A 15,520-nucleotide genomic window follows, 5' to 3' on the forward strand; every position below is an offset into this window, starting at 1 on the left:
GCGTTATATCCACCGCCCCATTTCTCACAGATGTTCTTGACGATGACTTGTGGTCCTGCGGGGCTGGCATCAAAGTTGGGCGTTGATGGGAAGTAGCTCTGGATCAGAAGTTGGCGGTAGCGCGTACTCGTCTGTGCGGAAAGTTTTATCGCGATCAGATGATCTGTTATTTATCGACAGTTTGAGTGTATTCTGTCAAGGAGCGAAAGTACTAAGTGTAATAAATTATCTATCAAGGGTTTACTCTTAACGATAGGCCTATAGATACAGATATTGGAATGGGAAAGTAAAAGTAATGAAAGAGAAAGAACGACTCTTAGGTTAAATATTGATAAAACACTTCAGTTCAATAGCGGTGCGGGGGGTTCAGGTTTCAAACATCCATAACTCTTGCCCTTTTCCGAATCATCATCGTCCGTTTCCTTGAAGGAATCTTCACATCTCCCAAAGCTTCATTTGGTGGACGCGTGGGCATTGATTGGATCTCGTAATTCAACAAGATGTTCACCATAATCAATTTCAACTCGTTCGCGGCGAAGAATCGACCAGGGCTTTGCAACGAAATTAGTACAGACTCATACTCGTAGTGAGTTTAAATAACTCACCAGGCATGGACACCGTGCGAGAACGTCAAGTAATGCGTCGAGGTGGTAACCATATCTTCGTTCGTCGTCGAAATACCCTGTTCCTTAGGTCTCGAGAACCTAAAGGGGTCAAATTTGGCGACAGTCGGCCCGTAGTACTTCTCATCGAAGTGAATCTGGTGTTGTGCAACACCAACAGTTGCTCCCTTGGGCACCCAGAGACCGCTGCCCTCTCCTTCCTTCCCATCGATAGGCAAGACCACACCGTCGTCTGTCCAAACTCGTCGTGTAATGGCGGATCCTCCGACACAGGAATATCTTCCGGATTCTCGTAGAGCACTGTCGAGCCTGACGAGCTTGGCAACAGCAGCCTTGGACCAGACACCATCGTGTTCTCTGTATACGCGTTCGGCTTCCTCACGAAGCAGTTCGACGACGTTTTCCGATGGATCTGTGGACATGATATCGAGGATGAAGTTGGCGGAGGCGATGGTAGAGGTGATGACAGCAGCAAAGTTGAGGAGAAGGATACGGTAGGCGAGAGAGTACGCCGAGGTCTCGCTTTCGGAGGTACGTTTGAAAGATTCTTTCACCATCCAAGTGATCAGATCATTCTGACGAGATTTTCAGTTTAGTGACATCGAGGAAGCGACAACTACTTACCGGTGCCTCATACTCGAAGGACTTGTCATTTTGAGCCCGGGTCATGTTTGCGATACGTTCTTCAACAAGTGGGAGAGTATGCTTTATGCTGACTCTGGCATCGCGACGGTTCTTGTACGTTACGAGCTTGGAAACATGCCTGATTCATTTGGAGCTTGTCAGTCGATCAAGTAAGATAAGGAAAAAGCCTGAGTCCACTCACGGTTTTAGGAACTTGGGGAACATGTGCATCACCGCACTACTTGTGGCAACGTCCCAAACCCAGGACATGCAGGCTTGCGTGTATTCTTCGTTTCGGCCTGATTAATAGTCGAGTAAGCACCATAATCAACAGAACTGCTGGTGGAGAGGACTTACAAAGATCAGAACCGACGAAAACACTGTTAGCAGCCTTCACCACAAGTCGCATCGAGCTATCCCAGATACCGACTTCCCTCCATTCCCCTTGGCCACTTTCCGATAAGTCGCCGGTGCCGAACATCTCTCCCATGGCCAAGGAGACCTCGTTGACGATCTTGTCATTGAGATTCCCGACGTGGCGCGTTAACTCCCGTTTGATCATCAGGTCCAGCATATCGTTGTTCATGATCTCTGGATGCGCCGTAGTATAGGCAAATTGCATGTCCTCGAAGGTACAGTCTCTAGCGTTCATGACGTGCTCGGGTTCGTGGGCGAGCCAGTTGATCAGAGCGGTGGGGACGAGTACTTGAGGGCCTTTCGTCCATGTCGGGACTACAGACACCAAACCCTTGGTCGAATACTACGAGATCGATGCGGAGTCAATAATAATGCATTCCTTTCAAGTAAGTTTATGCTAACCTTTTCGTAAGCCTCCGTAAACAATCTGAAAGAATCGCTTGCTCCACGCGCGTTAGCCCGGATGGAAGCCAGAAATTCGTTCTTCTTTCCAAGGAATGGGAGTCCCTTTGGTAAGATAGACTGTTCTCGATGCGCTTTGAGAGCTGTGACGGTGAAGAAGAAAAAGACGATGAGGATGATGGACCCCCCCAGGAGGCCAACGGAAGTTGCTAAAACGAAAACAGGCGAAGCTGAGGGAATGATATCGAATGGTACCAGCATTCTGAATGAAAACAATATAGGAAGGAAGGTGAAGAAGCGAAAAGAAGAGAGTAGTAAAAAATCGATTAGCCTCCTGGGTTGGAGAGAATTCGTGGTTTCTGGTCGCTTTTTATACCAATTATTATTTCCTTCAGTGGCGGAACAATTCCTGTACTTTGTTGGGAGCGGGAGATCTTCCAGTGGTGCGGTATGGATTCATGATGGATGTGGTTTATAGAGGAACTACACGTTTCCGGTTTGGCCGCTAGCCTATCGCATGTACACGGCGTACTCTGCTACACCGGTGATCCGGGTTCCGTTAACTAAGTAGTTGATCAGCTTGCAAAAAAGAAACAAAATTGGGGGCGGATTCCAATAGCATGCTAATGCTGAAGTTTGATCATGATACTGATGAGATGTTGGAGTCGGGCAGGCCAGCTCATGCACACGCAATAGTACTAGTCAGGTCAATTGCGGGAGTTTCAACAGTAGTCGACCGTACCTAGACGACTTGACTCTTGGACGCACGGTCCAAGGTCCCAACAACTCCAGCAAAGAACATTGGCCGGTCGGCGACGCTATATTCTGAAACCTATAACGTCCCGTCTGCCTAGGCTCCTGCTCGAGGAATAAGCATCGAGGTCGATATCAATATGCAGCCGGAATGCTCGAAAGCCCGTGCCATACCGACCACTCCCTTCTGCACTGCAAATCGTTGAGCGAGGGGAATGCGGCAACGTCATGATTCTGGGACCTACAGAGCGACTTGTCTGGGCGCCGCCGCGGTAAGTTCACCGCCATGGCATGGATAGCAGTGGGAAGGAGGTCTCCTCAACCGTCCTACCCTGTTTTCAGACCCTAAAAATGCAGCTGTCGGTACTGGCATAGATAACTTGAACCCCTTTCAAGCAACGAAGAGATCGACTATGGCCACAGGTTCACCATAGATCTATATCACATACTATATCAGAGAAGATCTCCCTTGAAACGGACTGATCAATACCAAGAGGGTCTAATCGGCATAACTATTGCCACAGACAAGAGGAAGGCAGTTCTCTGTAGTTTCGACAGAAGCTTTCCAAAAACGATCGATGGCGATTGGTGTGCTGCCGTTACGGAAAAACTGGAAAATATAAATTACATACCGACGATCCCATTCAACCGGCTTGGTGCATGGTGGCGTCGGAATCCCTAAATATAATAACTTTGATTCAATAATCATGACTCTCGACGGGAGCTAGTAGATATTCCGAGTTGACCAAAATTTGATTGTCCTTAAACCAGTTCACGGATGTGTACAACGTCTAGTTGCCCGGGAAAGCCCGTTTGAGGCGTCTGTACGACAACAGTTTCGAATCGAATTGCGAACAATGTGTGACGGCCAGAGCAGTATAATGACTTACTGAAGGTTTGTTAGTATCCGCTGGCCGTTGTGCCTGGCCATAAATATTGACCTCGCACTGACTCGTCAATTCGAGAGTTCCATATGATCATGTTTCTGTGTCTAGTCGCGATAGGCACTGCTTGGCACTGGAAGGTTGTAGGAGCATAACAAAACTTGAGTCTAAGAATACTCCAAAGCATACGAGATCCCGAAAAATGTGCAGCAATCTGCATAGACCATTCAAGCATGTCCAGAAGAGTACTCGAGTGTATGTGGATGATGGTTGCGAAGCTGTTGCCAGTACTACGTGTTACGCCAATGTTATGCTGATATTCCGATTCAGTAGCGCATATTGATCGCAGCGAACACAGCCGTCCTTAACCTTAATCCTTTAGGTCGATGGTCAGGTTACTTGACTGGCACCGGGAAAGGGAGTCCCAGTGGTGCCTTTGCGCGAGGTTTTTAGGAAATAGTACGTTTACTGGTGTCGTCTATCGAATTTTGATCCAAGAGTGAGGAGAACGCGAGCTCAAAAGGTTAGCGACACGACGAATTCTCAGATTGAACAGCATGTGATGCCAGAAATTTCAGGCAATTTCTTCCCACCACAGAAAACCCTCCTTGCATGTAACAGTCTCTATAACCGGCCACAAAACAGCTTGCATACGAACAGCGAACGCTTCGAACGACAAAAAGGGAAGAAAGGGGGAGAGAGAATAAGTTAAGATAAAGTACGTTAGGGGGGCGAAACAAAAAACATGCAACCATGCGAAAGACTGAACAGTAGTAAATAGGATTGTCAAGAAAAAGACAGCGTGAAGAGTTCGTGGACCAAAAAAAGAGTTAAAGCTATCGCGTATGTAGGTAAAGAGTGAAATGGGTGGCATAAAAATACAATCAAGGTTAACCCAAAAAGAAAAAAGAAAGCCCAACGGGTCGGAAGTCCTATCAAGCACCCACAATCCAAATCACCGCCAGACCAACAAACGCAGAAACCGAAAACTGCGATATCAGCGCTCGATTCCCTACACCAGTATTGGAAGCTGCGACAGTAGCCTGAGCGAAGCTGCTTCCGCACGTGTCTGCCCATATTTTGGCTGCAGCGGGGAAAGCGCTTTGAAGTTCGGTGAGGGCCGTTTCGCCGAGGAGAGCTATACATAGGAACGAAGTGGTCAGTCAAGGACGAATAGAATAGAGAGAACAAGAAGGGGGGGCGGGAAATGGAGGCTGACGCCAAGCGAACTCGCGCCTGTGGGTGCACTGAGTCACCTCCATCAACCGCGCGCTAAATACCCCATGACCAGGAACAGCAGGTCACGAAGGTGCGCACGCCGGGGATAACAAGGAAGGGGAGAGAACAAAAAAACACCGCACCTTTATCGATCCCAGTTCCATTCGCAGCCGCCCCGGCATAAATAGCCAAAATCTGTCTGCTACACGCACTACAACTCGGAGTTGCCTTTCCCGCACTCGGGAACTGCGAGCCCAATCCAGCACCATACAGATAAACGTCTGACGGATTATTATTGTGCACAGCGCTAACGTAGCAATAGATGTTTGAGACTGGATCGGTAAGACATCCAAGGTGGTGGTAAAGTGGGTAGGATTGGAGAGCTGGAGGTAACGTGTTTAGTTTTTGAATGAAGGAGGGAGGACCGGAAAAGTGGGGAAAATGCGTTTACAATACCCAGAATTGAGAACGGGAGGGGAAGATGAGGAGACAAGAGGCAAGAGGAAATGACACGAACCTCCCAGAACATTCATCACCCTCGTATTTCTTTCCGCCAGTTCCTTCGCACAGGAGCTTTGTAAACCTTCAGAGAACCTGAACATTGGTGAGCTTATCAGACTGATTCCCTAGTCAAGTAAACAACGGAACTCACCCATTGACATTGTCAATACATTCTGCGTAGGGAATATTCGTGTTACATGTCCCCCACACAACCGAGTTGAGGGTTGTGAGTGAAGTCGAGGCATCCGCAAATCCCTCACTCCCAGCAACCAACATCCCAAAAGGCCTGCAACTCCGAAACGGCTGCGTGTTCGTCATGTTGAGAAGGAAATCGTAACAGCTCTGAGTAGAGAAATTTTGCCCCAAGTCCGAATCGAAGGGTTGCGGGAAAGGTGTCGGAAGAGGTGGTGGCGTGCCTGTTTATAGGGAGGGAGCGAAGAAGAATGTTCAAGTTCATATCAAATCCGAAGACGTGAGGAAAACAACGCTTACTTGGCACAGTAGGTATCACTTGAGGTGCGGATACGGTCTCAGACGCGCCATCGGATGTCGTCTTGCTAGCACTTCCCGTTTGCAAAGCGGTACCCGTAAGAGTAACTGAAGAAGCGGTGGTAACGTCTGAATTATCCCTTTCCCAAAGCCCATGGCCTCGACGAGGTATATGGTTCAAGGGGGAATTGGGAACGTGTGGATTAAGGTGGTAGATCGGGTCTAGATGAGGGCGTAATATGGAGTCTCTGTCGTTGTTGTCGTCTAAGGCATTCGTGTCGGATGATGTCGACCAGTGTAATGATCTCATCTTGGAGAAAACGAGAACCAGCGTGATGAATGGGACGAGAACAGTAGCAGTTATCGTTCGGAAACGGGCTTTACGCCTTTTCACTGCCCGGGATTGCTCCCATTCAAGCGTCCTTAATGCTTGCGACGAGCGTTCCGACTCTCCATCTCCCTTCTCCGACTGCTCTGATTTAGCACCTAGTAGTGCGGCACCTGCAGCGTCCATAGGATCCCTCTCCTTCTCCGGAGAAGGTAACGGCGATGGTGGTGGCGTAAACATTGTCCCTGTCAACCTGTTTTTCTGTCCCTTGAATTCTTCCGTGTTCAGTCGTTCCTTTGATTCAGTCGAGTGTTGTATGTTATCTTCCAGAAGTCCAAATCCAATGAAGATGGTCCAACGCAACCCGTCGAGAGATTTTTGTATCTTTTTTGGCGATAAACTTCAAGGAAACTGGCCTGAGAATATCACCAGGTCACTAACGGCAGGTAGACTGTCGGACACACTAAAGAGCTCACCAAAGCAGGCCAAATTCGAGTAGATGGATGCCAGTTCTAAGAAAGGAGTGGCGTGTGTAAAGGAGTGTGAGCTTGTGCGCTGTATGGAAATTTCGGTAAGATGGAGGGAAGAGGAAGAGAAGAAGGGGCCCTCATATCAAAGGGGGACCTTGACGGAAAAGGTGGTGGCGCTTAGTCATCAGGGCCTTTCTCCGCCCTGGATATTCAAACTGGGGCGTCACTCCGACTCAGACATCAAGCTCGTGTCCCTTTAGTTCATATTCTGGAAAACCCGCCTGGTAGAATAGCCAGACCAAGGGTGAGAGGACAAGGTATGCCCTCCTTTCCTTTTATTATACAATCGCTTATGTTTAATACAGGCTCCGAACGACTGGTTTAAGCTTACCACCAAACGTGCGGAAGGCTAAAAGTAACTCGTGGAATCACATCACTGGGGAAAGAAGAAGATCTTTCTGGGAAATCTGATGTATACTGTATTTTTTCCGATCATTCGCACTGCCCGCCGCAACACTAGGCTACTTTTTTCTCACATCGGGTGCGTGAAAGGTCAACGAGTCTTCCACTTCCTGGCGTAAGATGGACAGAATGCTCACTGCCATGAGCATAGGGATGCCTGGAGGGGACCATGACTACCTCTCACCAAACGGTACGTTTTCTCTCGACCGCGACGTCCGGGAGGGCCGTACTCAATTTTCTGTACCTAGCATACTGACCTGTCACCCTTGTTCTGTGATTGAGTTCACAAATATTTCTTGGCTAGCGCTAACCAATGACCGGTATTTTGCGACATATCGTAGGCGTCATCGACCCACCCCTACCCACCCTGGCACCTACGGTGAGGATCATCTCGGGTCGAAGTGATAGGGCGCAAGTTACAAGCTGGGGGCATTTACCTATCCAGAAACAAGAACGATCCTTTTTACGACCGATTTCCATTGCTTTCAATCCGGAAACACAACATTCACTGATTGATGATGATAGGTATCAGGAATTCTCTTTCTGCACCGAAACGTAATCCCTCTATTAAGGCTCTCGCCTCCCGATTGCTTTATTCCGGGAAGCGAGAAGTAACCAGTTGAAAGTTCTGAATGAATGAACATCAACTGATGAGGTGAGGACCCAGGCTTTCGTGCTACATAACTCTGGGATTGCTGGCATCTTGACCTTACAGCAGGGCTGCCCTAAGTATGTATGCATACGACTTGCATATATGATATATCATAAACCAGTGGGCGCATCATGAGCTATTTCCCCACTTGAGCCATCACCTCAGATAATTGGTAGATAAGATTAGATTAGTATAGTATTTATCCCATTCGGAAGCTCTTTTCCGAAGGCGCAAAACTTAACCGTAGCTGGACGGATAGCGAAGTTGCGTTGGTACTTCACACTATTGGCAGTCTTAATACGACGGGATGTCAAAACATCAATAAGAATCACATCAAGAAGGAACTTGTTAAGAAAAGAGACCCGCGTACTGAGTACTGACATCTCGGCGCACCCAGTTTTATTTTTATAATGCCATGGCAGTAACTTGTGATCCCTAGATCTATCGCAATCCATGCAAATACCGAAGCCAATTTGACCAGAATGAACCTTGTACAGCTGTAGTGGTGGCACTGCCCACATTGATACTGTTCATTTACATCCTCAGCGTTCATGCATCATGTCTTTCTGTGACGGACAATCAAGTCATATACTGCCAATTGTGATGGAAATTCAACATCCTAGACGGGACTCAAAAAAGTCGAAAGCAGGTTACTCACTATCTACATCCTGAACTTGACCCTCATATAAGTACAGATGCAACGGCGACAAAGCCTTGCAATCCGGGGATGCAAAGTCGTCGAGATCCTCAAACCGATTTGACGTCGTCTGTAAGACATCATAAACGGAGTATCCGAGGTGACGTACAACGTCCATTCGTGGTCGGGTGAAACTGCCACCTGCCGGTCGTGAAGACCCAGAGAGCAAAAAAATCATGACAGGAGGAATACGGTGGGTAGACCAAAGTATCCGCATATGTTTAGATGCGTGTGTTTCCAGTTTGATCGAGAGACCGAAAGTGCAGGGACGTCGTCGAGCAAGACTTGAACGGAGAGAACCGAGGAGAACGGCAGGGGATCAAAAATGAGTGGATGTCTCCAGTGGCGCCTTTATCGACTAAGCTGAGAGTATAGAGTGCCGGAATGACCATAGAGAGTGAGTCCTGGAGCGTCAATTCTTGTACGATCAGCTCTGATCCAATATATACGTTTGGACGCCCGCTGAAATGTGTTTAGAGATATCCTCTTCTGATATTACAAGTCAGTGAAAACTCATGAAGCCTGTGAGAGTAAAGGATGAACCTGATATTGGCTGTGGAACTCTGGAAGAACGCAGATGTTCATCACCTATCGAAAGATGGTTAATCAGTCTCCGGTGTCCTCGCTGGGATTTCCTCGGTAGTGGCTCAGTAATACCTTTTAAAGTCACTTTAGGAGTGCCAACAAGGTGAAAATAACGTGGCTTTCCAAACAACGGCGATCTCAACTGAGATTGTTTGACCGGTTCGGGTGGGGAGCCGATGTCCAGCTCGAAACCATGTCGTCAACTTCTTTCTGATTGGCAATTAAACGATATGGCGAATGTAGAGGTCGGAATTCAACAGTCGAGGGAATGTGGTCGTCAACGAGGACATGATCGTAATGATATGGCGTCCCCTCACGTGCGCTGACGGTCTTTCAGCACGACATATCGTTCGTTCCACAACCCGTGATGTTCACATTCCAAGATATTCTGTACAGATTGGTCTCGTTTTTAACGTGTATATCCGTTTCATCCGCCGATGTAAGCCGCTTCCAAACACCCAGATCATGTTTTCGGGATAGAATTCATCACGATTCACATACATACGCAGAGGTATAAGAACTGTGCCGAAAATTCGGTCAAGGACCGCAGGCAGAAGCTGGATTCTTCTTGATATTGTTGTTCCAGTCAGCCCGTAATGGTTGCATAGTAAGACGGTGGGACGTACACTCTAAAGCGCCATATATCTTCCCTTGAGCACGATATGGCGACGGCGCCGTTAAGGGGCAAATTTGACCTTCCAAAGCGTGTTCTGAGGTGGAATCGTGATCCCAATAACATGCGGTACGGTACGAGGGGTTCGAGATGTTCCATATTTGTCAATATTCGCCAAATGAGAGTAGTCGGAAGGATGGTCAGTTGTAGAATAGATAAGTATTCGGCGGCGGCGGTTCGAAATCCCAAGAACTTCTAACCATACTCCATTCTTCTGCCCGTCTTGACCTTTCCTGAGCTTTGTAGATGTATTTTTGCAGCTCAGCGGGTGTTTAGCGGGTGTGCTGGAGGTTCCAGGCGGCGTCGGACATGTAGAACCAACAGTCGTCCAATGATATCCATATACACTGATGTGTTACAGTTTCGTTGCGCCACAGTAAGTCGCAGGGAATGCTTTCCGTTGATTATCCGAATTCGATGAATCAAACGAGTGGAAGCGTCCTGCTGTAGGCCATGATGGGGCCCACTGCACAAGCGGTGGCGAGATGGTAGAGGACTAAGAGGTGAGGATAGTATCCATTATTGATCTTTCCAAATTTCACCAGGTTGTTGGTGTTACTCCTGGTTCGATTTGCGCTACCGGCTTGATGCAATAGCCTTTGGATTTGTTCGAATTCGCTTAAGTCCTAATTTGAGCTGAACAAATCATCGAATCTTGACTTTCTAACACTCACCTCTGTTTTTCTCCTTTGCACTTTCCCTAGACCAATAATGTCTTGTACCACGCATTATTCGAAGACTTGATGCTCAAATTTTAGCAATAATTGAGGGGAACACATGGATCGAGGCGGTTAATGGCGGTTAATGACGATGGACATTGGTGTCAATGGAGCGCCTAATTTTGCACTGCCTCTTTTCCCCTCTTTCGTCCTTATTCCCGTGTCCGTACGTATGTTTGTGCGTCAGGTAAGTCCTAATATCCTCTTAATTATGTATAATTTCCTCATTTCTTTCAACAGTTTTCTCATGTCCTCGCATGTTAGGATCCGAATAATCGGGCATAGGGGATTAAGCGAAGGCTAGTGGTGAGTCCAATTGTATGTATTTCTGAAACTATCTTCGTTAATTTCTTCCATAGCAACTGTCTTCAAATCAGAACCAACTGGATCATTCCCAAAACTTGGGCATCGTAACAGAAACTTGGTCGACTTGAGAAGGGGAGATTGTTGGCTCATGGTACATATCATTTGAATATGACAAACTCTTTTCCCAAACTCTCCTTTCATCGTCGTTTCTAACTTAGGATTTGAAGCTAGTGTGCGCGTTGGACGGTTCTGTTCTGAAACAAGCGACTTAGTGGACGATTGAAATCAAATATGGAGAGCAATGGGGCACTGTGGTTTTAGCTGCTTGAACTATAGTACCCAACGAAATGTCGTCACCTCAAGCGCTGAGCGCTGAACAGATACAGTCATATTTTGATTGGTGATTTATCATAGCACTCGTACACTCAAGCAACTCGGTATTTACATTGTTACAACTTACTGTTGCACCACCAGAGCCCCTACATCACTACACACCGGCTCTCCTTTGCTTTTTCCCGTTGACGCGCTTCTGCACGTTGACGCTCCTGCTGTTGTTCAAGTAATCGGCGCGAAGTTGCGCGCTGCATTTCCTCTCGCCTCTCTCGCTGCAGTGCCGCCGCGCGTTGCCTCTCCCGGTTTTCTTGTTCCGCGAAAAGGCGAACACGCTCGTTATAGTCAGCTACTAAACGGCTCTGCCTGAGAGCTTCTGCTTCTCTCTCTGCACGCTGCCTCGCCTGCTCTCTTTCACGAGCCTCGCGCACAACACGTTCACGTTGTTCCCGCTCCCGAGCAAGTCGATCCTCGTACGCTTGCCTCAGCGTTTCTGCTTCCCTCCGCACGCGTAGTTCCTCTGCCTGCTGTCTCTCCTGTTGCAACCTCCAACCAGCTTGTAAACGTTCAATCTGACTCATATATCGATTCGTCTCCGGGGGTTCGTACCCATCCCCATCCTCGTCGTCTGATTCATCATCTCCGACTGGCGCCATCCCATATCCAGGCTCCCTCCTCTCATAAATCCCTCCATGAGCCACTGTCATATGCTCATAGATGTCCTTCTGTGCAAACGCCTTCATACACTCCCAACAAACATGAGCTCCGCATTTGCACGACATATGGTTACACCCTTCAATCTTCTCCATCCACACATCACATGAAGGACACCGTTTCGCTCCGGCCCTCTTAGCCCAGGCTTCATTGAGGACTACATGTTCAGGAGGTTCGAAATGTTCACGTCGTTCATCACATGTCATACCATCGTGTGCGTCCCCGTGACATCTCATGCAAATGACAGCAAGGCAAGATGGACATTGACGATTCGTGATGGGAGCACTGTCAGCCATGGAGGGGTCTTCACATCGATAGATCTGTTGACAGTCGGGGGTGTTGCAGTACCTGTATGTCAGGTGGTTCTGTTCGATGTGCTTCGAAAACGCTGTCTCGAGGAGAGTGTTGAACTGTGATTCGGTGAGGAATTTCTGGATCGTAGGGAGAGATATAGGCTTCCCACATGTAGCCTCGTCTCCGACACAGACGACGGGGAAGTCTCTGATGTCGGTGGTGAGGAAATGGCGAAGGCAAGCCGTGCAGTATTCATGTCCACAACCTAGCTTGAAGGAGTTCGAGACTTCGGCCAAGCAGACAGGGCAAGATGATTCGGACGTGGCAGAAAAGTCTGTCGTGACGTTGTAGAGGGACTCGTCGATCAACTTGCGCAGGAGATGACGGGCTTCTTCACCTCCTCGGATGGTGATACATACGGGAGTACTGGTGATATTGAGGGTAACGCTGTCATCACCGAACGCTTCTTTGAGTGCGGCGACACCACGTTCAACGAAGAACCGGATCGATTGGCGTTTGAGAGTTTCCGTATGTTCCAAACCAGACAGTCTCTCCAATTCCTCCTTCATCATCTCTTTGGCTTTCGATACAGCAACCGAAGTCCCATAAACCTTCAATACTCTCAGTCTCCAGTCGTGCCGGATGTAGGCACCCGTGTCGGTATTGACCGACTGCAAGAACTTCTTCCCAGCAGCGGTGTCAAACCAGACATGCCACATATCCCGGAGTATCTCCCCTGCAACTAGACTCTCCACCCTAACCTTGAGCATCCCAACTGCTTTCAAATCATCCCCGCCAACCCGAAGGATAACCTTATCCTCCAATACCCGCACATTCAAAACACTCTCCTTCCTATCCTTCGTATCCTTCACAAACGTATCCCACTGTTTCTTCTGCGCCTGATACTGCTCCATCGGAATCGTGATCTGATACGGATCAGGCAGCCAAAGTCGAAACATCGAATTGCCGATAACATCAAACTTGACATTGACCAGTTGACCATGAACCCTCTTCGCATCTTCCCAACTCTTAAACTGTACCCGTACCGAACATTTCCCTTCGAACTTGTTCACCTGAACCGACTCGAACTCAACGAATCCACCACGCATGTAATTTTGGATGAATGTTTTCAGCCACTGTTCGACAGGTTCGTCGTTGTACTCGTTCGACCGAAGTTTCCGGAGAGTAGTAGCTTCGAATAGCTCTCGAACATCTCCAACAGCGGTACCCATCGGCAAACGGCTAACGAGGAGGGAACAAGGGTCCACATTCTGCTGGCCTCGTAAACGGTTGGGTTCAACTTTGATCTTCCGACCATTATAGTTCCGACCGTCCAGTGCGTGTTTCTTGAGTGCCTCTGTTGCCGTTTTGAAGTGGACGACGTAGCGTGCGGAGGGAAGAACCCAGGAAATGGAGAGGGTAGAGCTGTTATTGGAGTTCATGCCCTGGAGAGATCCACTTGCACTAGCCTCAGCTGACAAGGTCTGACCTCGGAAGTGCAACCCGTCGAGATCTTCCACAAGCGTTCGTCCCTGCTCACCCTCAACGATGAAGTTGGCTTCCTTCTTCCCTTTCCACACCCTCAGATTGACAAGCTGGAACGAGTCTTCATCAATATCCTGACCACGGAGGAGACCGCATACGTCGTTTGGTTTCGTGCTGAATGGGAGGTCCGTGACTCGAACCCGACAAGAATCGAAGCCCGTAACGATGCGTTCAATGTTGATGCCTGAGCTGAACTTGACGATGGTGTTACCAAAGACCAAGTGTTGGACAGTCTTTGCTTGGTCAACTCGATCCCGCTCTTCACGTCGGGCCTCTTCCTCTTCTCGAAGCTTTTGAGCACGCTGCTCAGCTTCTTGCCGAAGTCTCTCTTCCTCTGCTTCCTTAAGCCTCATCTGCCTCTCCTCTTCTTCCACCCTCCGTCGTTCTGCTTCAGCCACTTCTCGTTGTCGTCTCTCCTCTGCCTCCCGAAGACGCTGTACCTCTCGACGACGCTCTGCATCACGGCGGCCTTGTTCCCGGGCTTTGGCACGACAACGCGCCTTTTCCTCAGCTTCGAGGCGGATTCTCTCTTGTTCCTGGGCTTCACGGCGGTTCTTCTCCACGAGTTCTGCAAGCCGTCGTTGCTCCTCTTCTGAGCGTTGTTTCTCTGCCTCTTCCCGAAGCCGTTTCTCATCAACATCCCGACGATTGCGTTCCTCGGCCTCCTCGGCAACCTTCTGATTTGCTATACGTGCCCCTCCTCGTACACCCCGACGTGAGCGTTTTTTGTTGGCCCCCAATACCGTATCCGTTTCACGATCATGTCGATATTCGCAGTCATCGCCGTTGTAACACACTCCAAGATTCCATTGAACGCATGGCTCGGTTTTCGCCTGGGAACAGTCGGATGAAGTGGTTGCAACAGAAACTGGAGATATTGTTCCGTCGGTTGTCTGGTCCTACAGACGATTCATAGACCCAACATTATCATTATCATGGCTGCGAATTTGAAAAAGTAGAGAAAAAAAATGAAAATTTATACATACCTGAACCTGGGCCAAGTCAACATGTTGATTGCTGGGACTGTAATTTGGCTCAGACCCAGGCAAGCTATGCCTCTTCCTACACTTGTTGCCACGCCAACATCGACCTTTGAGAAAGTATGGACAGAGTTGGGGTGTTGGATTCGGTGATTGAGGTGGGGGTAGCTTGACCCGAGGGGGTTGGGGTGGCATGGTGGAGGGAGGGAGAGAGGAAAGTGAGGGACGTCTGGTGGCCCCCGCCACGCCCCCCACACCTGTTGAACCTTATTCGACAAGCGCCTATTCTTCAATACCTTTTGTCAAAGCTGTTTCTTTAAAAGGAACAGCGGCACCCTCGTTGCCGTATGACGCCCATAGATTTCGTTGTCGTCCGAATAACTAATAATGTTGCGCCTGTTGGTATATTGAGTCACCCATCAACCACGAGTAAGAGCTAGAAACAGAAGGTTTACGAAGTTCGAAGATGCGCAAAGAAGAGAAGGGGAGAAAAACCTCCATCTTCATCAATCCCAGCCGCCCCTGCATAGATAACCAAAATCCCTGCCTGCTACACGCACTATATTTCCCATACTCGGGAACTGCGAACCCAATCCAGATTGAATCCAGCACCATACAAATAAGCGGTGGTACCGTCCGAATCTCGGCGATGTATATGGTTCAAGAGGGAATTGGGAACGTGTAGATTTACGTGATATATCGGGTCTAGACGAGGTCGTAGTATGGAGTCTTTGTCGTTGTCATCTAAGGCATTTGTGTTGCATGATGTCAACCAGTGTAATGATCTTATCCTGGAGACCAGTGTGATGAATGGGAACAAGAATAGTAGCAGATATCGTGCATAAACGGGCTTT

General features: G+C 48.5%; 3 protein-coding genes across 3 annotated transcripts; all 3 read right to left on the reverse strand.

The window, feature by feature from the left end:
- Window positions 1–131: 131 nt before the first annotated feature.
- E1B28_005450 (uncharacterized protein) lies at window positions 132–3,418 on the reverse strand. The gene is made up of 8 exons (XM_043150012.1): window positions 3,310–3,418; window positions 3,065–3,255; window positions 2,067–3,011; window positions 1,605–2,007; window positions 1,450–1,546; window positions 1,248–1,386; window positions 606–1,198; window positions 132–551 (listed from the first exon to the last, which is right to left on the reverse strand). Exons 3-8 carry the CDS (start codon window positions 2,325–2,327, stop codon window positions 374–376), a joined length of 1,671 nt encoding a protein of 556 aa, XP_043011096.1. The 5' UTR covers window positions 2,328–3,011; window positions 3,065–3,255; window positions 3,310–3,418; the 3' UTR covers window positions 132–373.
- An 812-nt stretch (window positions 3,419–4,230) lies between these two features.
- E1B28_005451 (uncharacterized protein) lies at window positions 4,231–6,869 on the reverse strand. The gene is made up of 6 exons (XM_043150013.1): window positions 6,716–6,869; window positions 5,915–6,655; window positions 5,574–5,838; window positions 5,439–5,515; window positions 5,065–5,304; window positions 4,231–4,841 (listed from the first exon to the last, which is right to left on the reverse strand). Exons 2-6 carry the CDS (start codon window positions 6,477–6,479, stop codon window positions 4,639–4,641), a joined length of 1,350 nt encoding a protein of 449 aa, XP_043011097.1. The 5' UTR covers window positions 6,480–6,655; window positions 6,716–6,869; the 3' UTR covers window positions 4,231–4,638.
- Window positions 6,870–11,282: 4,413 nt separating this feature from the next.
- On the reverse strand, window positions 11,283–14,861 carry E1B28_005452 (uncharacterized protein; the record flags this gene model as incomplete). Its single annotated transcript, XM_043150014.1, has 2 exons — window positions 11,283–14,585; window positions 14,673–14,861. The coding sequence occupies 2 exons, from the start codon at window positions 14,859–14,861 to the stop codon at window positions 11,283–11,285; spliced, it is 3,492 nt and encodes a 1,163-aa protein (XP_043011098.1).
- Between the last annotated feature and the right edge of the window lie 659 nt (window positions 14,862–15,520).

This window comes from Marasmius oreades, chromosome 3 (assembly GCF_018924745.1).
Source record: "Marasmius oreades isolate 03SP1 chromosome 3, whole genome shotgun sequence".
Classification (NCBI taxonomy): domain Eukaryota; kingdom Fungi; phylum Basidiomycota; class Agaricomycetes; order Agaricales; family Marasmiaceae; genus Marasmius; species Marasmius oreades.

Bases quoted from the DNA above. Each gene is read 5' to 3' on its own strand.
- E1B28_005450 (XM_043150012.1), bottom strand. From the start codon at position 2,327: ATGCTGGTACCATTCGATATCATTCCCTCAGCTTCGCCTGTTTTCGTT. The intron at 2,008-2,066 runs GTTAGCATAAAC...TCGATCTCGTAG, and splicing joins TTACGGAGGCTTACGAAAAG to TATTCGACCAAGGGTTTGGT. The intron at 1,547-1,604 runs GTAAGTCCTCTC...ACTATTAATCAG, and splicing joins TTTCGTCGGTTCTGATCTTT to GCCGAAACGAAGAATACACG.
- E1B28_005451 (XM_043150013.1), bottom strand. From the start codon at position 6,479: ATGTTTACGCCACCACCATCGCCGTTACCTTCTCCGGAGAAGGAGAGG. The intron at 5,305-5,438 runs GTTCGTGTCATT...CGTTACCTCCAG, and splicing joins GGTGATGAATGTTCTGGGAG to CTCTCCAATCCTACCCACTT. The intron at 4,842-5,064 runs GTGCGGTGTTTT...TCCTATGTATAG, and splicing joins TGGAACTGGGATCGATAAAG to CTCTCCTCGGCGAAACGGCC.